The sequence below is a fragment of the Rhineura floridana genome, chromosome 6 (genome assembly GCF_030035675.1).
Source record: "Rhineura floridana isolate rRhiFlo1 chromosome 6, rRhiFlo1.hap2, whole genome shotgun sequence".
In the NCBI taxonomy this organism is placed as follows: domain Eukaryota; kingdom Metazoa; phylum Chordata; class Lepidosauria; order Squamata; family Rhineuridae; genus Rhineura; species Rhineura floridana.
The window spans coordinates 100,251,950-100,279,582 of NC_084485.1; the positions used below are offsets into that span (position 1 = coordinate 100,251,950).

Genomic DNA, 27,633 nt, shown 5'->3' on the forward strand with positions numbered 1-27,633 from the left:
GACACAAAAGTAAAAAAAACAAGAAAGCATTGTTTGCACCATTAAACCATATGCACACTCACCTTTCTCCAGGATCTTTTTGCACATGAAGAGAAATGAATTTAAAAGCTAATACACCAAGAAATAAAGTGTAAACATTCAAATATTTAATGGTACCATTAAAATAAACACTGCATTAAAATGGTTTAAATGCATTTGAAAATGCTCCTAGTATAAATTAAATATATGAATAAAAAAATTTTTAACAGAGAATGTTATAAATAATGGTTGATGCATTTAGAGTACCTCTGAATATTAAAAAATGTTTTTAAAAACAGTTGTGTTTACAGTCACGCTAGTACTGTTCATACCGTTGCCATGGGTTTAAAAAAGTTTTAAGCCTGTATTTGATAATTCAGAAGGAAAATTTGGCCACTTAATACTTTCGCATAAATCAGTAAAATGTGTGCAAGGTGTCCGGAACAAAGTCCACTGTTTTATTTCCAAATAAAACTTATAAAAAATGTCTGGTGTTGATGACACTGCACTTGTTTTTTCAGTACCTTAAAACTCTTAAGTGCCTTTTAAGGTGCTTAGATGTCCATTTTGCGAAGGCTCATTCTGCTGAAGGAATCTCTGGGGAGGAAAAAACAATGAGATAAGCTACTCCTTTCTAAGCTGTGAATGACACAGTCATGCTCTCTGGTGGTGAATAACATTCTGCTACACAAAGTGTTTACATTTGCTCTATGAAATTAACTAGTCCCAAGCTAGTGCATTAATCATGACAAGGACTGCTACATGGGGCGCATGTGGGTTCAGTGGTTCTAAGAATTTGTGCAAATTTGCCTCAAATGGAATGTCAACACAGTTCACCCAGTTCTGCTAGAAGCTGCAAACAGAGAATCAAGAATTCAATGGGCCCATCAGTTGTATACTTTTCCTTCAGTTTCCACTGTCAGAGATGATGGACACCATCCAGTTAAAACTATTCACTGACAACTGGAAGGGATTTCAGCATATAGTTAACTGCTCCACTGAAATAAATGAGACTTTGAAGTGCTTCATTTTAGTATATCATGGGTAGTGTAGATGAACCACTGTTCTGACCTAGAAAAGCAGTTTGTCTGCTAGTGTTATAGTCATCAGCACAAAATTAAGGGTCGTATCCAATGTAGCATTACTGCTAGCGCAACAGGACTTCCCCCCTCCCTGTGTGCTCCCTAAATCTGTTTCAGGGGTTCCCCTAAGGGTGCACAAAGGGAGAGGAGAAAGTCCCATTGTGCAAGTAGAAATCCTTGCACTGATGGGACGAGTTTATTTATTTATTATTTGTTTATTTATTAGATTTATATCCTGCCCTTCCTCCCAGTAGGGTTGAATACTGCCCGAAATTTCTCCCAGAAAACCAAACCTTAAATTTGTGTATTGGGAAGCCACATTTTCATTTCATGCTGCACCTACTAGGAAAAAAGCAACATTTAGCAAATTTACTACCAAAGTCTATGCAGCAGATCCTACAAGATACGTATTTGAAATGAGTGTCTGATTCTTAAGTCAGGGGTTGAGTTCCAGCAGGATATAAGAGCAGTGTATAACTTCAAGCAGATCTACAGACCCATCCTGTCAATATTTTTCTGGATGCTTGAATGCCCAGTTGCACAAGGGACTATTATCCTGGGAAACGTGATTGATCAGCTGTGTAAAAAAAATACCCTCTTCTGAATTTTTAGTTTCATTGCATTCTGTTTATATGGTACTTTTCCACACTGGAACATGCCCAAAGAGGCTCACAACACACACCATTTACAAAAACACACATCATAAAAACAATGAATTACAAAATGTAACCAATTCAAAGAAGGCAATGTCAACCATTCTTTCCCCTTGAGTCTATTCTGTGTGCAAAATCTGAAGCTAACCTTCTCAGATAAAGCTGTATTTATTTATTTATTATTTATATCCAGCCCTTCCTCTCAGTAGGAGCTTGTACCTTAAGTGCATGTGGGTTGTACCAATTAGAGGGAGTCCTGAAAGTGTCTTTACGGCTGTTGCTGGAGGAGTGACCACTCCTGTTTCAGTGTGTCCTGGAGCCCCAAGGCCACCACAGTTGCAGCCTGCTTGTCGATTGCTCTTCTGAAGCAAGTTTGAGAAATTTGTGATGCCTGGGGACACACCAGGCAACATATGGGCAATCTGTCACTCTGCCCAGGACAGTGGAAAAGCCATCAAACTTTGAGGTAGATGTACACTACAAGTAGGAACATCCAATTTCCATTTTCATGTTCTTTTCCTATCTAAGAGACATTTTAAAAATAAAAACCATTAACAAGAGATGTTAAAATATATTAGAATGACCTGTGGCAAGGAGCAGGAAGGACAGCCTTGTATAACTGGGGGATTTTTCTATTGATCAGGGGCTGAAGTGCTTCCTTGAGACGGTGATAATTTCTTTCAAGCTCTCGCTGATACTCTTTTTGATCTGACCCAATCAGGCTTTTGTTCTTGCGCAGTGCGTCTTCACACCTACAAAACAACAACAACATTTTCAGAGTGGGCAAATGATCACAACCTACCCTCCAGGAGCCAGTTAGCAGCATTTTGTCAGTTTCCCTTTGCTTACATTTAAACTCCTTGGGTTACAAAACGAATTGCACTTATTTGGAGGTACATTCCATTGAAATGGATGGGACTTGTTTCCAAGGCAGTGTGACTGCAATGCCAAAGTTGGCTTTCACACAATAAAACATCAGCCATTCTGTCACTTGGAAGAGATGCCCCCAAGTCACCCTGGTCATCCTATTTCTCTACGGCTGTTCAACGGCATCTTGAAAGAAAGAAGCCCACTGCTTCTGTGCCCAAACAGCTGCCTATGCCATATACGTGGTTCTTTAACATTTTGTGGAAAGGTAAATTTAATAGGGAGCACAATCCAAAGCGCCATGAAGGGAGAGGCTTTCTGTGTTTCCCGTTTAATTGCAGGAAAAGGTTCAGTGTACATGTCCAGAATGCCCTTTGCAGAGACAAGAAAAAGGGGAAGTCCCTGCACATGAAGGAATTCAGAGCTACATTGGCATTCATGGATCAAGGCCGGTGTGCGCAGAAAGAACATTAGTGCCACTTAATAAATGCCAAATCAATTGTGTAACTTTGCAGTGCTTTTTCAGGAAATGTGGGATTAAGTTTCAATGAATTTTCCAAATTATGTAGAGTTGTAGTATGAAAGCAACATACATCAGGCTGAAATGTGGGAAATGTGCAGTAACTCACGAGGCCCACATAACAACAATCAATGCATCTAGTATGATTTTTTAAGGACAACTGTAAAAAAAGAGGTGCTCACTGGAACCAATACAATACCTTTTTGTAAAGTCTTTGAAACAAAGCCGTAGTTTATTATGGTGACGGAAGAGTTTAGGATCGTTGGGTATTTCAGACAAGAAAACTTGTGCAACCTCTAGTGGTCCCTTAACAGAAGAGGAAGATAAATAAATAATGAGATATTTCTACAGGAAGACAATGAGATTATTTCTGCATTTCACAGACACAGAAGACTTCATATAATGCAATATTTCTTTAGGCTGTCTCCCCACTAGAGGCCTTTAGCTGATACACAATACTATAAGTGCATGACCACTGAGTGGACAGGGTGACCTGCCTTCTTGGGATATTCATGCCCATTTTGTACATGCTTTAAAGCAAGGTTGGCTGCTAGCAGATCCATGCTGTCCAAACTGCTCAGGGCTCAGACCTGGAAAGGCCACCTTCTTCCTAAAGACATCCTGTGGAGGGAAGAGCCACACTCCACAAACTCCCTCTTCGCATCTATGTGGACATTTATGCAGCCGTCAGGGAGAAGATAAAGCTGCACCAGGACTGCTTTTGATTTTATTTGTTTGTTTGATACCCACCCTTTCTCCCAGTAGGATTACTGCCTATATTACAGCTGTAGCTGGTTACTATAGGCGTGTTTATAAATATACCATAAAATACAACCCATCACAAAGAATATTCTTGGCTCCCCCCACACAATGCATTTGACAGACATACCAAATATTCAAATGCTGATTCAGTCATCCATCTTACACCATCCCCTATTATTTGGTGGGCTGCTGTCCTCTAATTTTTAAAAGTCGTGTGTAGATGTAGGCTGCAATCCTACACAATTACCTAGGAATAGGCCCTATTAAATTCAGTGGGACTTTCTCCTGAGCAGATGTGTATTATAGGACTGCAATTTTAATAAGCGAAATCTACATCTGTCTGCATGATTTTTTTAAACTGTTCTGGGAAGGGAAGTGGCTCATTACATCATAGGTTCCAGTCAACCTATGCACAGCTAGCTTCTACTGCTAACGCACAGATCCCATTTGAATCTTTGTCTGAAGATTCAGGACAGACAAAAGAAAGTGCTTCTTCACCCAGTGCAGTTAAACTATAGAATTTGCTCCCCCAAGAGACAGGGACGGCCACCGACTTGGATGGCTTTAAAAGTGGATTTGAGAAATTCATGGAGGATAAGGCTATCAATGGCTTCTAGCCATGACGGCTATGCTCTGCCTCCAAGGCTGGAAGAGGAAGCATGCTTCCGAATATCAGTTGCTGGAAATTGCAGGAGGAGAGTGAGCTCTTGCACTCAGGCCCTGCTTGTGGGTTTCCCATAGGCATCTGGTTCGCTACTGTGAGAACATGTACAAGATGGGCCATTGGCCTGATCCAGCAGACTCTTTTTATGTTCTTATTATGCTCCAGAGAATAAATCTGGGTGAATGGGTTTCTACACTATGTACATTTGTATACACCCTGGTGACCACTGCTTCAAAAGTATTCAGTTCTTCAATATCAAGAAAATTATTCATATACATTATTGGTGTTATTTATAACAATATCATGGGGAGGGCATCCTCTTTGGTACCCTGTGGTGTCAGTGGTCCAACTGCAAGGTGAACCAGCTGGACTGGAAGTGACACTGGGGGGAGACTGTGCTGAAGACACAGCACTGCTCAGCCTGACAGAGGATTAAGGCGGGGTGAGAGATACATCAGATGTGGGTCCCAGCCCCAGAGAAAGACAAGAGAAAACAGGAGCTAACAAGCTCATATACAGGACAGGAAGCAGGGCTGAAAGAAGAGGCAGCAGAGTCTGAGAGCGTGAATGGAAGCTGGTGAATGAAAGAGAGTGTGTCTGAAGATGGGATGAGAGCCTGGTGTGAAGGAGAGAGTGAAGATGACAGAGAGTGAAAATGGGTGGAATGGAATGGAGACCAGAAAAGACATTCAGTCTTACTGTAAAACGGTTTTCTCTGTGCGTGTCAAAAGCTGATCTCAGGTGGTAGCTAGCTCCACCTAGCGGTTGAAGGCAGAAGAGTGCTAAAGAGTTTTTTTTTAACAAGGACTTCCTGCTCTGCGCAGCTCCGTATTTCAGTTTTTGATAACAAGCTAACCAACAGGAGGAAAGAACAAAGAGAAATAATAGGAACCATCGACACGAAACAGTAGACAACAGCACTCATACGCTCTCTGCTGTAGGCCTAAGATGAAAAAGACAGTGATGGCAGCCCAGCTCTCCTAGGGAGTAGTCCTGAGATCAGCTTTTGATATGCACAGAGTAAACTGTTTTATGGTAAGACCAAATGTTTTTTCTCCTGTGCATGGAAAAGCTGATCTCAGGTGGGACATACCAAAGCTGACACATGTAGGGTGGGAACATTGCTGGGCTGATTACACTAGTGATCTGGGAGAACGTGCTCCAAAAAGCTGCCTCTGCTGATGCATATGCGTTAATCTTATAGTGTTTAATAAACGTATTAGATGAGACATTTGGTCTTACCGTGAAATCGGTCTTCTCTGTGTATGTCAAAGATATCAGGTGGGTAACTAGCTCCACCTAGTGGTTGAAGGCAAAAGAGTACTGCTGACGTTTTACTGTAGGTCCGTTCCCAGTCTGCGCCTGCTCCGTCCGCAGTTTTTTAATAACAAGCCCACAGAAAGAAATGAAATAATACCACAAAAAGACAAGACAACAGTACTCATACACTCTCTGCTCGAGGTCTAACAGCGCTTGGACAGGCAGCCCAGCCGTCATAGGGAGCGGCCCTGATATCATCTTTGACATGCACAGAGAAGACCGATTTCACGGTAAGACCAAATGTCTCTTCTCCTGTGCATGGAAAGATGATATCAGGTGGGACATACCAAAGCTGACCCATGTAGGGTGGGAATACTGCTGGGCTATGGGTACCAGTGATCTGAGAGGACATGCTGTAGCACCCTCCTACCAAAGGCTGCCTCGGCTGAAGCATAGGAGTCTATTTTATAATGTTTAATGAAGGTATTGGGAGTGGCCCATGCGGCTGCCCTACATATCTCCCCCAGAGAGGCATTATGGGAAAAGGCCGCTGATGTGGCCGCCGCCCTAGTAGAATGAGCTACCAACCCGGCGGGCCGGGATAATCTTAGAGAGGCATATGCCAAGGAAATGCATGCCTTGATCCACCTGGCTAGTGTAGATGTGGTGACTTTATTCCCCATGGATTTTGGGTGAAAGGAGACAAACAAATTATCTGTTTTCCGAAATGATTTAGTCTTGGAAATATAAACTTTAAGGGCTCTTCTCACATCAAGAGAGTGCCAGGCTTTTTCTAAAGGATGGACAGGATTTGAACAGAAGGATGGTAAGACCAGCTCCTGCTGACAATGGAAGGCAGACAACACTTTGGGACGAAAGGAAGGGACAGTACGGAGGACTACTCTATCCTTATGGAATACACAAAAATTTTTATGGACAGACAGGGCATTCAATTCAGACACTCGACGGGCCGAAGTAATGGCCACGAGAAACAAGACCTTAAAGGAAAGAAGACGGAGAGAAACTTGACTCAGGGGTTCGAATGGAGGTTTTTGAAGGGCTGACAAAACCTTATGCAGATCCCAAGTTGGGTAGCGATGCACCGTAGGAGGTGCAGTTATCGTTGCTCCCCTGAGGAAACGCTTGACGAAGGGGTGAGATCCGATTGGCTTATCCGGGGATCTGGAGAGGGTTGCCAATAAGGCTGAAACTTGGCGCCTCAGGGTGTTTGGTCTGAGACCCAAAGATACGCCATCTTGCAGGAAGGACAAGATTTCTTTTACTCCCGCCTTTCGAGGAAGAACCCCTTGTTTCTGCGACCAGGATGAGAAGGCCTTCCAAGTGCTTTCATAAATTCTGAGCGTGGATGGGCGTCTAGAAGCCATCATGGTTTCTACTACTTGCGGAGAGATGCCTCTTTTCAAGAGTCTCTTCCGTTCAAGTTCCAGACATGAAGTGCCTACCACTCTGGGTCTGGGTACTGGAGCTGTCCCTGAGAGAGCAGGTCCGTTCGCACTGGAATCTTCCATGGTGGTTCCACCGACAGGTCGAGAAGGTCTGGAAACCAAGGTCTCCTTGGCCACCATGGAGCCACCAATAGAAGTGCTGTCCTTTTGGCACGAAGTTTTTTGAGTACCCTGGAAATCACTGGAATTGGAGGAAATGCATATAGTCTGCCCGGAGGCCACTGGGAAGTCAAGGCATTTATCCCTTCCGCGCCTGGTGACGCGTATCGGGAGAAGAACCTCTGCACCTGCCGATTGGCACTGGTGGCAAAGAGGTCTACTTGAATGTGGCCAAAACGTTCCACTATTTGACGAAAGGACTGTGGGTGAAGTCTCCATTCTCCTTGAATCAGCTTCTCCCGACTGAGCCAGTCCGCTTGGCTGTTGTCCTCCCCCTTGAGGTATTCTCCCGCTATCGATATGATATTGGTCTCCGCCCACTGGAAGAGGAGAAAGGCCTCCTTCTGAAGAATGAGGGAGCGTGTGCCTCCCTGACGGTTTAAATACGATTTGGCCGACACGTTGTCTGTTCTGACAAGCACTGCCCCTAACCGTCTGGTGTTCGCAAAGTGCCTGAGGGCCAGACGAACTGCGCGTAGTTCGAGTAGGTTGATCGGCAGTGCGGATTCCTGAGCCGACTACGTGCCTTGAATCATCTGCCCGTCGCAGATGGCTCCCCATCCGGATAAGCTGGCATCGGACGTTATCAGGGTGTGGAGTGGATCCTGGAAAGGGACGCCTCGCGTCAGGTTGAGCTCTTGGGTCCACCAGAACAGCGACTGACGAACCTGTGGCGACAGAGCGACCATGCGGTGGTGCCTGGACGCTATGTCATTCTGGAATGGCAGCAGCGCCCACTGAAGAGTGCGGGAATGATGACGTGCCCATGGTGTCGTTTGGAACGTGGATACCATCAAACCGAGAAGTGCTGCCAACTCCATCAGGTCTGTAGAGGTGGAGGATAGGACATGCAACACCACTTTGCGGATCTTGCTGATCCTGTCTGAAGATAGCGTAATGAGGCCATTTTGAGAGTCTATAGTCGCTCCCAAATGTGTGATGCGTCTGGACAGAAAGAGATGACTCTTGGCTTCGTTGATCAGGAAACCGTGATCCTTTAGACAGGTCAGGGTGACATGGAGGTCCTCCCATGCCTTGTGTAACGACGGTGAGCAGATCAGAAAATCGTCCAGATAAGGAAAAATATGAATCCCCTATGTCCTGAGGTGTGCCACCAGGGTAACCACTATCTTGGTGAATGTCCTGGGAGCGGACGACAGGCCAAAGGGCATGTCCCTGAACTGATAATGGTCTTGTCCCACCGCGAAGCGCAGATACCTTCTGTGAGGGGGAAAAATTGGAATGTGCAGGTAGGCTTCCTTCAGGTCGATAGATGAGAGGAAGTCCCCTAGCCTCAGCGCTTCTTTGATGGAAAGTAAGGTCTCCATCCGAAATTTGCGGTACTTTATGAAGCAATTTAGAGTCTTGAGGTCTAATACTGGCCTGGATGAACCGTCTTTTTTGTCGACGGTGAAGAACAGAGAGTAGTTTCCCAGGAACCTCTCCCCTGGAGGTACTGCCTCGATAGCTGCCATGCGTAGGAGATGGGAAACTGATCTCAAAACTTTGCCCCTTTTGTGTGGATTTGCTGACAGAGGGGATGGAAGGAATCTCGCTGGGGGGGGGTGGAGGAAAACTCCAGGCGAAGGCCGTATCGAAGAGTGCGGAGGACCCAGCGATCGGAGGATAGGTCCTCCCATCGGTGAGCAAAGCGTTGGAGACGGCCTCCCACCGGCGAGGTGGAGGCGTCAGAACTGATTTCTGTTTCCACGTGCCTGGGATGCAAGGCCAGATCGACCTGGGAGGTGTTGCTGGGACTTAAGTTGGTTGCGCTGTCTGTTCCAGAAGGGATGGCTGGAGCGGGCGTCCTTCTGTCTTCCAAAGGGACGTGAGCCCCGAAAGGACTGCGACAAGTGATATGGATGGAATGAGCGGCGAAAGGTCCTTCCATCCTCCCTTTTTCTGGTGGATGGCATGGACTTTTTCTTTTCCTTGGTTTCTAATATGTTGGCGAGGGCAGTGTCCCCAAATAATTTGCCACCCACGTAGGGTTCCGAGGCAAGATTCGAACAAGCTGCAGGGTCTGCATCCCAATGTCGAAGCCAAAGGGTCCTTCGCGTGAAGATCCCTGCAGTGAGAGACCTAGCTGCAAACTGCATGGCGTCCATTGACGCATCTGCCATGAAGGTAACTGCCCGAGAGACCTTCAGCAGAGATTTGCGTATCAGGGCTGCATCCTGCTGTGGGCCATCTAGCAGGTCTTCCAACCACAGTAGGGAGGCTCGAGCAAACACAGAAGAGGCTGCTGCTGCCCTGATTGAAAGCGCACTAGCCTCGTGCACTCTTCTAAGTCCCTGGTCCATCTTGCGCTCAGTAGGATCCTTAAGGTGAGCGTCTGAGTCTTTAGGATTCAATGATGGGTTCAATAGATTGACTATAGGCGCGTCTATGAGCGGGACTTTCAACTGATCCATGATCGGTTGTTCCAGTGTATAATATTTGTTGGCTACCGAAACTGATTTTTTGAATTGCAAGGGAATGTCAAATTCTGATTTGAGCACCTTGGGGAGAAGAGAAGGAAGCTTCAATACTCTAGACCTAGGCCTTGGATCTGGACATACTGCTGAGACTCTCGAGGAGGGTCGAGTAGGAGGATCCTCTGTAGAGGTGAGGGTAAGAGCCTCCATCGCTTTGCATAGCAGAGGAAGGAAATGAGCCTCTTGAAATATTCTAGTAGATAAAATCTCCTCAGATTCTGATTCCCCACTCCATTCCTCTTCATCCAACACAATCAAGTCATTTTCTGTGTCTATAAGCTCCTGTTCTGGGAGCTGAAGGTGTCTGCCCTGCGATGTAGCATAGGGGTCTGGGGATGTGCGGCCCGGGGAAGGGCGTGTGTTCGCCCTCAGGTGCCTTGAGGGTTGTGAGCCTGATGCAGTTTGAGAAGACAAATCTCTAGTCAGATCCATTAAAAGGGCATCCTTAAGCTGTTCTTTTAATTGCTGAATTGAATGTGCTGAAAGCTCCAGCTGAATAGGGCGAGCTTGAGTGTGAGATGGATAAAGCCTGTGCCCACCAGCATCATGAATTTGTTGGACAGGGATTGGCTCCTCCAAAAACCCTGTGAAGGCCTCAGGCGAGGAGTTGTTAGAAAAAATAGCGTCTAAGGAAGGGTGAGACTGGCCACCTTCCCCATCAGACAGGGGTTCCAGGTCCCTCTGGTCCCTTGAGTGGTGGTAGGAATCTTGACCTTCTCTACAGGTTCCCTTATGTGGAACAGGAATCCTGCCTTCTGCAGCCACCCTGCCCGCCAAAACCTGAGCCTCAGCCACCTCGTGCCTGACGGTAGAGGGGCGGGCCACCACTGTTTCAGAATGATCCCCCGAAGAATGAGCCTGCTCTGATCCCAGGATGGGACTGAGTTCTGGCACTGCGCCTGTCGCTGGCTTGCGGGGAAGCACTTTCGACCCCTTTGAGAGGTGCTTTGTTTTGTGTGTGGCTTTCCCCATAGCGGGCACACACTGCGGGACTTACGGGGTTAATGAAAATATGAATGGAAGGCTCCCGCTGGTAATGATTGACAACGCTGTCTAATAAGCGGCTAGGTAAAGCAGAAAGATTAGAAGCTGTTGCCGCCGACCTGCTATGGCGTCTGTGCGTCTGCCCCTCCCCGCTATGAAGCAGGGAAAACGAAGCCGCTTGAAAGGGAGCGCGAAAATCCGAGGCGTGGGCCTGAGTTCCGAGCTCCGGTGAAATTCGCCTCTAAGGCTAATGCTGCCAACGCTATGAGTTGCTGACTAGGAGGAACGGTAGCAAATTCGGCTGGGGAGGGAGCCTGAAGAGGCCAATGGCCCCAGGAGCCGTGGGGAGGGGCTGAATGCTCCTTGCCACCGAGAAAAATCCGGAGGAAAGACACAAGGAGCTTTTTTGTTTTTTGTTTTTAAACTTTAAACTTTAAACAGCAGGGGAAGACAAAACATATACTGAGGGCAAGAAACAGCAGAAACCGGTAAGACTTAAAAGACAAACAATACAAGCCTGAACCGACGGAGACAGAGAGGAATCAACCAGATTCGGTGAAGGCAAAAGAGAAAAACTGCGGACGGAGCAGGCGCAGACTGGGAACGGACCTACAGTAAAACATCAGCAGTACTCTTTTGCCTTCAACCACTAGGTGGAGCTAGTTACCCACCTGATATCATCTTTCCATGCACAGGAGAAGCAGCCCAAGTAGCTGCTCTACAAATCTCTGTGATAGATGCATGGTGTGAGAATGCTGCCGATGTGGCTGCTGCCCTCATTGAGTGGGCCACTATCCTGGCCGGCCAGGCTAACTTTAGAGAGGCGTAGGCCAGTGTGATACATGCCTTGATTCACCTAGTGAGCGTGGACAAAGACACTTTTTTCCCTAAAGATGCTAGGTGGAAGGAGACAAACTGTCTGACGGAGATGTTTTGTTTTATACACTTTCAGGGCTCTTCGCACAACCAGCAAATGCCAGGCTTTCTCTGTGGGGTGAATGGGATTAGGACAAAAAGAAGGAAGTACCAGCTCTTGCTGACAGTGGAAGGTAGACAGTACTTTAGGACGAAAAGAAGGGACAGTACGTAGGACTATTCTATCCTTATGAAACACACAGAAATTCTTGTCAACAGAGCATTCAACTCAGACACTCTCCGGGCCGAAGTAATGGCCACAAGGAACATGACCTTAAAGGATAGGAGAAATAGAGAAATTTGACTTAGGGGTTCAAAAGGGGGCTTTTGTAGGCCGTAACACCTTGTGTAGATCCCAAGTTGGGCAACGATGGATTGTAGGAGGTGCTGATGCCATTGCCCCATGTAGAAAACGCCTGAGTAATGGATGAGATCCCAGCGGTTTCTCTGGAGATGTAGACAGAACTGCAGAAAGGGCTGAAGCCTGGTGTCTGAGAGTATTTGGCCTAAGACCCAAAGACAAGCCATCCTATAGGAAGCAGAGAATGTCACTGATACCTGCTTTCCTTGGAATTAAACCCTTTTGTGACCACGTCGAGAAGGCCTTCCATGTAGTCTTATTCTAATTGTGGAAGGGCGTCTTGAGGACATCATATTTTCCACTGCTTGAGCTGGAAAGCCTCTTTTTAAGAGGCATCGTCTCTCATTCTCCAGACATGAAGTGCCAGCCATCCCGGGTCTGGGTGAAGAGGGGAATTTGCCACGGAGGATCGATCAACAGATCGACGAGTTCCGGGAACCAGGGTCTCCTCGGCCACCCAGGAGCTATCAGTAGAATTCTTGCTCTTTTGGCTCGGATCTTTTGAAGTACCCTGGGAATGATTGGAAGAGGTGGGGGGGCCACTGGGACGCCAGAGCATCTATGCCTTCTGCCTGTGGTGTCATGTAACTGGAGAAAAATCTTTTCACCTAGCAGTTGAGGTGTGTGGCAAATAGGTCCACCTCGACTCTGCTGAAGTGTCTCACTATTTCCTGAAAGGCCATGGGTGAAGCTTCCATTCTCCCTGATGCACCTTCTGTCTGCTGAGCCAATCCGCTTGGCAATTGTCTTCCCCCTTAAGGTATTCCGCGAGGATCAAGTCCATGTGTGTTTCCGCCCACTTGAACAGTAGGGCAGCTTCCTTCTGTAGTTGTGGGGAGCATGTGCCTCCCTGATGATTTAAATGTGATTTGGCAGATACGTTGTACCACCCCCAACCGTTTGATCTCCGTGAAGTGCCTCAGGGCTAGCTGAATTGCATGAAGCTCCAGAAGATTGATTAGAAGTACTGACTCCTGTGGTGACCAAGACCCATGTATCATCTGGCCATCGCAAATGGCTCCCCAGCCTGTTAGGCTGGCATCCGAGGTGATCAGGGGCCATGGAGGGTCCTGGAATGGCACTCCCCTTAGTAGATTGGGTTTGTGCACCCACCATAGCAGGGAGCAATAGACCACTGGTGAAAGTGCTACCTTCCAGTGACGAATGGCAGCAGTGTCGCTTTGAAAAGGCAGTAGCGCCCACTGGAGTGGTCGAGAGTGGTGACGTGTCCATGTTGTAGTCTGATAGGTCGAGACCATCAACCCCAAGATACCTGCCAGGTGCATAAGATCTGCTGAAGGCAAAGATAGGAGCTGTGTGACAGCTGTAATTATCTTGTCTACTCTGTCTTGAGCTAATATTATGAGTCCCTGCTGCGAGTCTATGGTGGCCCCCAAAAGTATTATGCGGTGGGCTGGACAAAGCTGGGTCTTGGTTTGGTTGACAAGGAAGCCGTGATCCTTGATGCATGCTAGGGTGATGTGCAGATCTTCCCAAGCCTTGTGGAGGGATGGAGACTGGAGCAGAAAGCTGTCCAGGTAAGGAAAGGCATGGACCCCCTGCGTCCTGAGGTGTGCCACCAGAGCAACCACGATCTTCGTGAATACTCTGGGGGCAGATGCCAGACTAAAGGGCATGGCCGTGTACTGAAAGTGATCCTCCCCCACCGCAAACTGGAGGTAACGTCTGTGAGGCGGAAAAATAAGGACATGCAGACAGGCCTCCTTCAGATCGATATATGAGAGGAAGTCTCCCTTTCTCTTTTTTTTTTTCAATAATTTTTATTCAGATTTTCATAAAACATACAAGACAAAATCATAAAACATTCAAAGACAAAAAACAAAATCAAAAATAGTTAAACAAAAAGAAAAAAAGAGAAAAAAAAAAACAAAAATAAAAAATAAAGAGTAAAATATTGACTTCCCATTTGTCAAAGATCAAATCAGTTATAAGTCTATAATATATAACAATCCTGTCTCTTAAGTCATATTATAAAATCACTTTCCTCCAGTAGTTATCTTACTTAATCATCAAATCTCATAAACATTACTTTATTCTTTCCACAAAAAGTCAAAGAGAGGTTTCAATTCTTTAAGAAATATATCTATCAATTTTTTTTTCCAGATAAGCATATCGATTAATCCATCTCATTACTAATTATGATAATCTTATTGTCATAACCATAGTCAAAATAAACATTTCAATTAATCCATCACATCAGAATCTGTTAGGTTCAATAATTTCAGTAGCCATTGTTCTATTATCTCTATTAGTTCCATTTTCCATCTTCCATCTTCAGTAATCTTGTTAAGTCCAGTAATTTCAATATCCAATCTTCCATTATCAGTATTCCATAATAATCTTGCTGTCAAAGCCATAGTCATATAGTAAGAGTCTGATGGGGATTACCTCTATCCCAAATATTTTCTTGCCATCCATTCTGAATAGGTTGCTGAAATACTGCTGTAAAATCATATCTCTGTTCTTTTTTTCAAAATACACTGGGTCATCTCTTAAAAGTTTTTCCATTGTCACATGGCTGCAGTTAATTCCATAGATTTTCTCTATATTGGGCTCCATCACATCATTCCAGTCCAGAAGATTATCCATGCCATTGATAACTTTATCTCTAGAATCTTCATTCATTTCTTCAGAGATAACATTGAGTTCCAAACAATAGATTTTATTTCTAAAGTCCATAGACTCCAAATCTTGTTCCTGTTCCACGTTGGTTCCAATCTCCGGGATCTCCTCTCTCACAGGGACCCCTATTCCAGTCTCCAGGGTCACCTCTCTCACAGGGACCCCTGTTCCAATCTCTGGGGTCTCCTCTCTCACAGGGACCCCTTCCAGGGTCACCTCTCTCACAGGGACCCTTATATCTTTAATCTCCTGCTTCATTTTACTCAATTCAATTTTCATTATCTCAATCTCATCCATTATTTTCTGAAACATAGTTATTTCCAGATTTTCAGCCACTTTCTTAATTGCCATTTTAAAAGAAAAATATAGGAAAACCACTTCTTATTTCAGCAACAATTGGGTTAATACTCCAAACTTGGTGACATCACAGTATAAACAGAGCAGACAGCCTTATCTCTCCAATAGTTAAGTAAACAAAATGCAGTTCCCAGGATCGAAACAATTAATGGCAATCGTCAAGAAACAGATTCGTCAAAATAAAATAGACCAAAAAGAGAGTAGTCTCAAAACAGTATAATATTTTTCAAAATAAAAATCTGGAATAGAAATCCCTCTTCTGTGTATATCTTTAGAATGCAAATCCAGGACAGCTTTTTGCAACAAAAACAGAGATAAGCTATTAATTAGTGCGTAGCAGAGAGAAGTTATGGCTCCCCAGTGAGATGTCAAAAACTGATCAATCTGGCAAATCTCTTTTAAACAGCAACAATTTAAGTCAAGTAAAAGAAAAATATAGAAAGAAGGGTGCTTGCCTGTTAGTGCGTTCTCTCTTAGAAGATAAGGTGAACGTTCGCTTTATCAGATAGAGCTTGCTGTTAAAAATCCGTCCCACCTTCGTCGGCTGGACCTCGTCCCATAAATTAATGAGATCTGGTCGTCCCAACAAAAATAGGCTTTGAGGTTAATCTCTTCGTTTCTCCCTACCCGGGAGAAGTTTAATCAGTCAAAAAAAAAAGAAAAAACTGACTGATATATCTGAATAAGCTTCTTTTGAGGCAGGAGCCCGTCTCAAAAGCAGGCACAGGCTAAGTCACCCTTCCCGGAAGTCGGAAGTCTCCCTTTCTCAATGCCTCCTTGATGGACAGTAAAGTTTCCATGCGGAACCTGCGGTATTTTATGAACTGATTTAAGTTCTTCAAATCGAGTACTGCCCTGAAATATTTGTCTTTTTTTGCGATAGTGAAGAATAATTAGTAGATTCCTGAAAACCTGTTGCATGTTGTAATGGGCTCTATTGCTGCAATATGCAGAAAGTGGGCAATCACTTGAAGAATCCTTTCCCACTTGTCTAGAGACGTTGAGAGGGGGAAGGGGATAAACTTGGTTGGAGGGAGGGAGGGGAATTCCAGCCTCAGTCCATATCTGAGGGTGCACAGTACCCATTGATCCGAAGACGTGTCCCTCCAGCGGTGGGCAAAGTGTTGACGGTGTCCTCCCACCTGAGGAACGCTGGCATCAGAATCAATGCTTATTCCCCCGAGCTTGGGATCCAAAACCCGATCTATTGGGGAAAGGTTGCTGGCTTTTAGACTGGGTACGTTGCCTATTCCGGAAGGGACGGCTGGTACGGGACTCTTTGCTCTTCCGAATGCCCTGGAGCCTCGAAAGGACTGGGAGCACAAATAAGGATGGAAAGGTCTACGGAAGAATCGTTTGTCCTCTTGCTTTTTGGCAGAAGGCATAGCTTTCTTCTTTTCCTTCGACTCCAAGACCCCAGCTAGGGAGTCGTCGCCAAATAGTTTGCCACCCAAATAGGGCTCAGATGCGAGATTAGAGCAGGCTGCAGTATCGGCCTCCCAATGGTGTAACCATAGAGTCCTTCAAGTGAAAACACTCAGTGCTAATGACCTTGCCAAAAACTGCATGGCGTCCATGGATGCATCTGCCATAAAGGTCACTGCTCTCGAGACTTTCAGAAGAGACTTCCGGATTTGAGCCAGATCCTGCTGTCCAATAGGTCCTCTAGCCATAGCAGGGATGCTCTAGCAAAGACCGAGGAGGCTGCTGCTGCTGCTCTAATAGAGAGTGCACTGGCCTCATGAATCCTCCTAAAGCCTAGATCCAGCTTGTGCTCTGATGGATCCTTGAGGTAGGCATCCAAGTCTTTCGGGTTCAAGGATGGATTTAGTAAATTGACTATGGGGGCATTGACCAGAGGAACCTTGAGTTAATCCATGATGTGTTGTTCCAACGTATAGTATTTGTTGGCAGTAGCAACCGATTTCTTGAACTGCAGCGGGGCATCAAATTCGGGCTTGATCACTTTAGGCAACAGTGATGGAAGTTTTAGCAGCCTTGGCTTGGGTTTTGGGTCTGGACACACAGCCGAAATTCTAGATGCTGAGGAAGCTGGAAGATCTTCCAGAGAATTTAGGTTCAGAGCTTCCATTGCCTTGCACAGGAGTGGAAGGAAATGAGCCTCTTGAAAAATCCTGTTGGTCACTACTTCCTCTGACTCTGAATCTCCACTCCATTCTTCCTCATCGAGGACAATCAGCTCATTGTCTGGGTCCACCGTTGCCTCCTCCTGAAGTTGAAGATGCCTGCCCTGTGAAGCGGCGTAAGGGTCTGGTGATGCCCTGCCCAGTGGTTGGGGCGCATTTGAAGAAGAGCAGAATGTAGTGCAGCCCTGTGTCACTTGCGCTCTTGAAGGTGGCGGAGTGGGTGGCTGGTGTGTCCTGTGTGGGGTGTCGAGCCTCAGCCGCTGATGTGGAAAGATCTCTGGCTAGGTCCATTAGGAGAGAATCTCTCAGCTGTTCCTTTAATTGTTGTAGCATGTAAACAGTGTGGGTTGTGCACAACCCCCTGAACTTGGAGTTCCTGATGTGAAGAGGGTGAAACAAAGGATGCTTCACCCCTCTTCTCCTGTAACGCCTGGTGAGACGTAGCTGTCTTGAGGCAGCTTTCAAACTCCTCAGAAGACGATGTAGAAAAAATCGCCTCCAGGGTGGGCTGGAATTGGGTATCTTCCTCCTCAGATAGGGATTCCAGGTCCCTCTGTGACCTGCACATGATGCTATGAGCCTCCTTTGGTGCAGCCCCCTGTGCATCACCAGGCTGTTGCCTGTCATGACTGGTTCCCCTACTTCTCTTAGGTGCCAGTCGTTGTGGAGCCACCTGCCCGTGACGGTACATGCCTCAGCCACCTCATGCCTGCTGGAAGAGGGGTGGACTGTGGCTGCCTTCGTCTGGGATTCAATAGAACCTAAAGGCCTTAGGGCCTGGTTGGATAATGGCGGAGGCACGACTTCCACTGTAGTGTGAGGCTGAAGTGACTTTGGTTTCTTTGGTGGGTGGTCCAATTTGCGTGTTGCCTTCCCCATGGGTGCAAACCACTCTGTGGGTCTTATGGGGGCTAAGGGCTGTGATAATAGCTGGGCCAGGCGCTGACGAGCTGTGTGTGTGTGGCTGAATATGCTTCCCCCGTGGCTGTAGCATCCCGCTGAGGCCTTCCGCAGGCAAGAGGATAGAGGAGGGGGTGGCAGGCACTCGGCATCCTGGGGAGCACGCTGCAAGAGACATCCCCGCTCACACCATGAAAGGAGGATGCCAGTCAGGTGATTGCCGGTTGGCAGGCACAGACACGCCTGAAAAACAAGGCTGGGGGGGGCAGAGTCCAACAAAGAAGACAATAGTCTTGCAGCCAAAGCGTTGGGGTGGCGGGTTTGTGCACGGCTCAGCACAGCTGCGAAGTCTTGGGGGCGAGAAACGTAAAATGACAAACCTCTTTTTTTGTTTTAAACAAGACACACGTAGGAAACAGTAAAGGAAGGAAAAAGTACAGACACGCAATAGGAACAAAACACCAAATTATACAAGCCTGAAAGCAGAGAGGAGCCAGATCAACCGTTCTTGGTGGAAGGCAGAAGAGAAACTGAAATAAGGAGCTGCGCAAAGCAGGAGGTCCTTGTAAAAAAAACACAACTCTTTAGCACTCTTCTGCCTTCAACTGCTAGGTGGAGCTAGCTACCCACCTGAGATCAGCTTTTCCATGCACAGGAGAAAGGAACATCATTGTGTGACTGAGCAAGAACTGGAGTAGGAGAAACAAGCAGAGAGTCAGCTAATAAACAGGCAAAAACCAGGAACAAAACAAGGGACAGGAGTAAGACTAAAGCAGGAGTAAGGGAGAATTAATGAAAGATTACAGCCAAATAAATGGAAATGGCAAGCAGTAACAAGGAAGGAAGAAACAGGTAAGAGAAGGATGGTTTGTAAAGTCTGGTGCAGCATGCTCCGGTGATGGGCTAAGTGACAGGAGTATAAATGAAGAAACCTAAGAGTGTGCCGATGAATGAGAAGAGCCCTAGACTTGAAAGAGGGAGGGGCTCACCCAGTGGCTCTGAACATGAGGCACTCTGGAGCTCTGAAGACACTTGGGACTCACAAGGAAGTAAGATAAGAATCCTCACCATGCATTACATACAGAAGGTATTTTTGACAATATTTTTTTAAAAAGGAAGTCTAACTTTTGTACCTGAAGATCTCTGTAATCAAGTAATTGACAGGGTCTATGAGTTCTATATTCTTACCTGATTTACTGTTGTGCCTACTGAACCCTGAAGCACCATCTGGAGCATCTTGGGATCTGCTGGGTCTTGATGTGTTGCAAAAGCTAGTTCTTGGGTTTTTTTCTGCATATCCTCGATGGCAACTTCAATTGGTGTCAATATTATCTAAAGAAAAAACAGAAACACTTCAGGGATTTTCCTTTTCATTATGGTTACAAGCAAATTTAATTTAGACTCCTAAATAAGGAAAAGGAGAAGTTTGGATGGTTTTTTAGTTGCCATATGCAGAGTACAAAGTTCCCATAGTCTGCAAAAATATAATGTGCGATTCCTTGTAGCTAGGCAGGGATGCTGATAGAGTTTGGTCTGCGAAGGGCAGCCAAGCCATCAACCAGCAATTTGTGATACACCTCTTTGTCTGTACTGCACTAACCCTATGGGTCAGTTTGGCACATATATTAGGTGGTATCCAACTAACGCATGCCATCACCACAAGAATGTCCACATGGGCAACGGGGCTTTCTCCCACTTTCCTTCCCCTGTGTGTGCCCTCTTCAAATTTGCTCTAGAGGGTTAGGGAAACTGCTAGAACAGATTTAGGGGGTGAGTCATGTGATGGTGGAAAGTCTTGTTGTACAAGCAGAAATCATTGTGCTGAAGGGAGAGCCTGACTTAGCAATACTTTGGATACAAACCACTGACTTTTACCACTGGCCCCTCCACATGATGCGTGAGACAGAAATTCCACCCAAGCAGGTGTTCATGCAAAGGGCTGCCATCCACTCTAAAGGTTCTCTACATGGCAGGAGAGAGGGGTGAATAGCTATTCCCTCACCAAACATAGAGCATTTCTGGATGAATGTTTGAACTGGGGCTATGGGTCTCTTCTTCAGTACAAGGTAGGTGAGCATGTTGAGCATATTCTTCCTTTTTACCTTTCCCTTGGTTTTTACTTTTCCCTGTTGTCGTTTCTGTTGTGGAACCTCTTATGTGGAATCACCTTCCCACCAAACTGAGACAAGTGCCTTTGCTGGTAACATTGTGGTGCTTCCGTAAAACTTACTCAGCTCCCTGCTGGTGCTGAGTTCCAATATCTGATTTATTTTGATCCTACCTGTTTTCAGATATGTTTATTTTATTATATTGTGTTTTATATTTTAATTTTGTATACCATATCAAGACTCTTGGGGGAGCAGTATAACAATTTCTACAAAGCAAATAAATAAATGGAAATTGACTGCCTTCAAGTCGATCCTGACTTATGGTGACCCTATGAATAGGGTTTTCATAGTAAATGGTATTCAGAGGGGGTTTATGATTGCTTCCCTCTGAGGCTAGTCCTCCCCAGCTGGCTAGGGCCTACTCAGCTTGCCACAGCTGCACAAGCCAGCCCCCTCCCTCTCCACAACTGCCAGCTAGGGGGCAACTGGGCTGCTTGGGACTATGCAGGTTGCCCATGGCTACATAGGTGGCAGGGCATGTAACCCCTGAGCCACTCACAGTGGGGGTGATCTTTAGCTGGCCTTTTACACCCAGGAGACACGAGCGGGGATTTGAACTCACAGACTCTGGACTCCCAGCCAGGCTCTCCTCCCCACTGTGCTATACCAGCTGTATAAATAAATAAAATTTCACTAATAATAATGACAATAATAGCAAGTATGATCACCAGCATCAAAATCTGACAACTGAAGCAAAAACTCCTCACAGGCTACCAAATTTTAAAAAGCACCTTTGTAACATACAAAAAACACATGTTGATAATTAATTAGCTGAAACTACGTATCAAACATATTATGTTTTATATTTGTTATTCCCCTCTGTTTATGACATTTTCCTCTCATATGTATAGGGCTTACCTCCTCCTTGTGAATGACATTAATCCTGGTTTTAATGTAAGGGAACGCATGTGACGTCGTTAAGATTGTCTTCCTCTTGAACTGTTCATGCAGTTCACCATGAGCTCTGCCATCCAATGTGAAGGGAGTACAGTACATGAATCGCCGCAAGTTGTAGTTTTTGTCAAAATAGGTTATCCTGTCCTTCATTTCATATGTGTCAAAGTAAGGCTCCACGTAAGTTATTTGTATATAGGCCTGAGGTAGAAAAACAGCCTAGTAAGAATACACTATATAATATTAACCAATCAACCAGCAACCATGCATAGGTGTCACTCATTCTTGGCACTGCTCCCGCAGCAGAATTTGTATCTTTATGAGTGAGCATTAAGGAGGATCGTGATATTTAGGGATGAAGAGACAAAATTAGGACCACACAAGTGGAGGGCACAAGCTTGCGTCCATTTTGTCCTCCACACTCTTATCTCTCAGATCTTTATCTTGTCTATAACAGCTAGTTGGCAAAATTTGGCAGCAAGGACAGGGCATGTTTCAGGACCAGTCACCACTCTCTGTTACATAAGAACATAAGAAGAGCCTGCTGGATCAGGCCAGTGGCCCATCTAGTCCAGCATCCTGTTCTCACAGTGGCCAACCAGGTGCCTGGGGGAAGCCCGCAAACAGGACCCGAGTGCAAGAACACTCTCCCCTCCTGAGGCTTCCGGCAACTGGTTTTCAGAAGCATGCTGCCTCTGATTAGGGTGGCACAGCACAGCCATCATGGCTAGTAGCCATTGATAGCCCTGTCCTCCATGAATTTGTCTAATCTTCTTTTAAAGCCATCCAAGCTAGTGGCCATTACTGCATCTCGTGGGAGCAAATTCCATAGTTTAACTATGCGCTGAGTAAAGAAGTACTTCCTTTTGTCTGTCCTGAATCTTCCAACATTCAGCTTCTTTGAATGTCCATGAGTTCTAGTATTATGAGAGAGGGAGAAAAACTTTTCTCTATCCACTTTCTCAATGCCATGCATAATTTTATACACTTCTATCATGTCTCCTCTGACCCGCCTTTTCTCTAAACTAAAAAGCCCCAAATGCTGAAACCTTTCCTCGTAAGGGAGTCTCTCCATCCCCTTGATCATTCTGGTTGACCTCTTCTGAACCTTTTCCAACTCTATAATATTCTTTTTGAGATGAGACGACCAGAACTGTACACAGTATTCCAAATGCGGCCGCACCATAGATTTATACAACGGCATTATGATATCGGCTGTTTTATTTTCAATACCTTTCCTAATTATCCCTAGCATGGAAGATACCAGCAAGACTTGTTGATACCAGCAAGGGAGTATCTTGGCCTTCTTTGCCTCAGGATAAGGAGCTCTTGGACATGCAAAATCCAAAATTACCTCCCATTCTAATACAATCAAGACAACATCTCACCACTTATTCATTAATTATTGAGAACCCTAACCTCTTGTATGAACAAGACATACTTATTCAGAGTCAAGTACTCTTTTATTCAGAAAAATAGTCACCTTCCTCCATTTTACACCTGAACCCAATATTCTTCATTCTTTCATTTGACTCTTGCCATGTACTTGTGTGCACTAGTGCTGTGCTGAAAATTTCTTCTGAATTTTTTTTATTGTTCTTCAGTTAATGAGAAAAGAAACTGCACTGGAATATTAACAAAGGGGGGAGGAACAATTCTGAGAAATTCACACAGGTGAGTGCAGGATTTCTGTTGAGCTTACTTTACCTTCAAGATGGCCAAGGGGTGTTTGTGCAGGTCTTTCCTTTCATTCTACAAATCATCTCCTCGGTGGTCTGCACTCTGCACCTTTCCTGGGTTGCAGAGTAAAAACCCCATGATGTCCTCTACTAGGCTTTCCTTCAAGCATAAGGAAGAAGGAATGCTGGACACTGTGCTAGCCTGAGAACTGCTCATTGCTGTTTATTAAAGTGTTTTCTTTTTACTTTTAATTAAATCAGTGCATGAAGTTTTGTTTTGTTTTAAGATAAAAGGAAGGACTTCTGTAAAAAACAAAATCAGTGACCACACTGACCTCAGGCGCTTGGTAGCCAGTCTCCCTGGCGTCCCATGTTTCAATTCAAAATCAGAGGAAGATGTCCTGAGGCAACTTCTCCCCTGACGATTTTTCAGACTGCAAAGTACAGGCAGCCAAGAGGCTGCAGAGTGCTAAACATTTAATGGAAAGGAAAACACAGGGCACTATTCTAATGTGTCCTGTCAGTGCTAGTGCAACACGACTTTCCACCTCTCCTTCCCTGCACACAGCCCACCCCAAATCTGGTCTGGAGGGTTTGGGGAACCCCTAGAACAGATTAAGGGGGGCGCATGGGAGAAGGAGAGGGGGAAGTCCCATTGCACTAGTGGTAATTGGATACCACACACACACATACACACACACGGCCACCTTGCAACAATAAGGGAAACTCAACCCTTCATGCACCAAAATACTAAAAAAGTATTCTGCCTGAGGAAGAAGCAGACAAATAGAAACCCTTTTTAACAGGTGAAGAAGACTTTTAAAAAACTTGAGGACAGGCTATTCCTGATTCTTTGGGGGTTACTGAGAGAGAAATGATATCCATCTAAAATTTTCTCTATTACACTTCCATGATGCAGAGCCAGTTACAATGCTATAGAAATCAGTAAACAACCTTTGCCCCATTCTCCCTGGAGAAAATAATTTATGAAGTGATACAATACTAGATTAAGCTCTCAACCAGGATTGTCTGTTTTCATCAGACTCTCAAAGGGGTCCGTGAGCCAAAAAAGGTGAAGAACCACTGATTTAGATTGACTGAAGGTTGTAAATAACAAGGTGAGGGAGATTCTGGGTAGAGATGGCTCTGATATAGCATCGCCATATCCACTTAATTTTTCTGTGGAAGAATGGTGTGTAGTCATGTGCAAGTCAGGAATGAAGGCACTTCTCATACCAGATACAGGAATGTTCAACCTGATACTTATTGTTAGTTTCTTACCTTGTTGGCATCTAATTTACATTTGTCAACAGGGTTAGAGTCCTTAATAACTTCAACAACATCTTCTCCAAACCTTTCTCCATAAAATCCCTGAAATGATCAACAAGATACAATAAAGCACAATCTGAAGCTCAATTTTAAATGAAGGTTTGGCACAAGATGTTAGTACAATCATATGATATACAGCTAGGACTATGGCCACACTGTGGGCTATGCTAGAAAAGGCTATGATTTGCAGAACTTTGGAGAACCAATTATGTGGAATTACAGCAAGAAAAAAATAATCTGGAAACAAGTCTGGATGTCTCCTGGCTGAAGGTATTTCGTCAATGTAGTAAAATCCCATCCCCATCATATGCTGCACAGTGTGCAGCAAAAAAAGTTTAAAAGACCACACTCGGCCAAGATATTAACAAGCCTTCAAGCATGCAAATAAACAATTTAGGAAGTCTCAAAAACTATAGTTTCCTATTAGTCCAAATTAGGAAACTATGGTTAATATCTCCTAAACACATCAGGATATGGAGCCAACATTAAACCATGGCTTCATATCCTGGCTCATTTGGAAGCTCGAAACCATTGTTTCCCAGTTTGGATGTAATGGGAAGCTATGGTTAACTGAGTCTTTCTGGCTTGATTCTCTGCTTGCATGAAGGGAGAAGCGAAGCAGCTGTGCGGGGGTACATGAGGATTATTCACATCTCGGCTTATTAAGCCAAGATATGATTGTCTGAATGCAACCCTTGACTCAGAACTCTTGGTACAAGGTACACATGAACCTATATTTGCCTTGTGGTGGTTAAAAAAGTGAGGTAAACATGGCTGCAATCTTTGATTGCCCTTTAAAGGTAATTGGAGATTATTTGGCCTCAAGGGTCTTCTTCACCCACTTGTTGACCAGCATGGGAAGAGCTGCTTTGCCATAATCTCACCTACTTGGTTGTTGTGGTGGCCCACTGATGGCATGCTACCTGGGGAAAAAGAGGAGCTGAGCAATCCCTGAACTTATCTGATGAAACTCCCAGAACTGAACTAAAGCTTAGATAGAGTCCTTTTATATACTCTCTGAAAGCCTGTATGATTATGTTTTAGGTTTGCTGAAGAAACCTCACCTCTAACCGATGAGAAATTTCAGCCAGTTTTGTTATAGCTGGTTCCTTGTAAACAAACTCTTGTTCATCCAGGTCTCCAAATTTAGTCCCATAAAAACCAACACGGAAGTATGTACCAAACATCCGCTTACCGTCCTAGATGCGGAAAGATAAATGGCATTTCAACACAAAGGCACATTCACATCTTTTAATGGTTTTTAATTCCCCCATTAAACATAATGCCATGCAAGAATAAACAAAACAACCAGAAGCACGATAGTTAAAACATGTTACAGTAAAGATGGGGAAACACTTAAAATTAAACCATATTCTTATGAGATTTATGGGAAAACTAACCTCAATCATGCAATGGGATAAAACTCAGTTCAGCTCAGCATAAGAAGAATGGGTTCACTTTAGGTAACCTAATACATCTAGAATGCAATTTTGGCAATAGCCGAGAAAGCAACCTTACAAAAGGGAACACTTCTGTAGTTATCTTCTTTATCAATATTGGTGGAGCAGTGCAGATTTAACACTGGCTAAGTTGGTGTCACTTTGGGTTTGGACTAAGCCAAATTTCCAACTCCCTGAAGGCTTGGGTCACAACAGAATTATGAAGGACTCCTATTGGGGCCAACAGTTTACTTGCATATTATGGCTCTCCATGACTGTAGCCTAAAATCTGTCATGGACTCTGTCATCACCAGAAAAGAATGCTGAAATAATAAGCATGGAGAATAACTGCTATTATATTATTTGCTCTTAGCACCTTCTCATTTAAGAAAATGACAAAAGTCTGGGCTGAAAGGCTGGAGAAGATGGTTTGGTCGAAAGATTCCCCTCCGCATTTGTCATGTGGGCCATGAGAGACTGCACAATGGTACAGCATCATATTACTGCCTCTCATGGCTTCTTTTCTATGTGAAGGTACTGTAGTGTTAAGAGCACTATGGCAACCAGTCTACTATCTGAATAATTTTGTTTTTTAATCGAGGTGAAAGTGACATGGGGTGGTGACTTGAAAAACACACCATCACTAAACTTTCCTGTAGTCACACAGTCCATGAGATCATTCTATGCACGGCATAAAATGTCAGCACCACTGGGATCTCATCATGCAATTGTATGGGTAGTTCTGATGTTTCACAAGCGTGTCTAGGCCAATCCATCTTTCCTGCCAGGAACGCCTCATAGGTTCTTCTCCCACTTTTTGTTTTTGGTGCACTTGAGGTGCAGAGTGACATGTCAACTTTCCATCTATCTCCTTCTATAGTAGGGGATCTGACTTTAGTGATTCCTAATGAACAAGTAGTTTTGGATGCATAATTTTTGGGGTGAATCATAGTCCTAAACTGTCTTGTTCACAGAAGGTCCTTTATTAGATTCCGGGCAGTTGCTTCCATTTGGGTCAATGGTAAACTGAACCCACTTAACACATTCAATGCTTGTGCCACTAGAACTGGAAAGCGCACACTTTTGTGGAAGAAAAAATGTAACTGAAAGACAGAGAGCAACAAATTGATAAGAAAGCCACCAAACCTGCAACTTCTTTCCACCAAGTCACAAACGAAAGAATTCACACTGCATGCACATGTCACAAATATTGCTAAGGAAAGGACTCCAAATGTTCACCTTTACTCTCATGGCACAGTTATGCTGCAGCACTCAGTGCATCACATATCTCCTTTGTATGTAATTCTACTTGTTGAACTTTGCATCCCACCCTATCCTGATACCTCAGGGCCAGTTATATGTTTCAAAAGATGCTTAACAGAAAAAAAGAAGAGGCATAAAATAGATAAACCAATACTCCTACTAGCTTCCATTAGCTTGGGCAGAAAGGATGGACAGGATAATGCTCAGGCTTGGGGTTTGTGGGAAACCTCCAAGAGAAGAGAGTTCCATGTTATGGGTCATGTAGTGAGATCTTGCCATTCAAACTGGTAAGAAGGAATTATACTAATAGTCAGGATGGATGTAGAAAAAAGAAGGAAAGCTCTACAAATTCACAAGGATTAAGCTATTTAGGATTAAGCCACTTATGGTATTACAAGTCATAATCTGCATCGCTAATTGTTACCGAAATACTAAAATGTCAGCATAGATCTGGGAGCACCAGCAGCCCATTCCCATCAGGAGGTGGTAATCATCACCATCATCTTCATCATCACCAGGTGGCAATGTAACCTCAGAACAATCTTCAAGTAAAGTTCTAGGTAGAATGCATTACTGCAGTCAACATTTGAGAGCATGAAGGCATGTATTACGGTTGATAGTTTATA

General features: G+C 44.7%; 1 protein-coding gene across 14 annotated transcripts in view; it reads right to left on the reverse strand.

Annotated features, from left to right (window-relative positions):
• DOCK7 (dedicator of cytokinesis 7) overlaps window positions 1-27,633 on the reverse strand; it is a 199,652-nt gene that overhangs the window by 5,896 nt on the left and 166,123 nt on the right. For 5 of the 14 annotated variants that reach the window (XM_061633261.1, XM_061633267.1, XM_061633266.1 and 2 more), the window contains 7 exons: window positions 25,370-25,495; window positions 24,258-24,347; window positions 21,262-21,498; window positions 19,424-19,567; window positions 3,340-3,446; window positions 2,338-2,505; window positions 141-615 (listed from right to left, as the gene is read on the reverse strand). In XM_061633261.1, the coding sequence (XP_061489245.1) occupies window positions 573-615; window positions 2,338-2,505; window positions 3,340-3,446; window positions 19,424-19,567; window positions 21,262-21,498; window positions 24,258-24,347; window positions 25,370-25,495 (915 nt within the window). In that variant the 3' untranslated portion in view covers window positions 141-572. Of the gene's footprint in view, window positions 1-138; window positions 1,440-2,337; window positions 2,506-3,339; window positions 3,447-19,423; window positions 19,568-21,261; window positions 21,499-24,257; window positions 24,348-25,369; window positions 25,505-27,633 lie in introns of those variants that run through there. The other 9 variants (XM_061633260.1, XM_061633257.1, XM_061633259.1 and 6 more) reach the window with 7 other exon arrangements.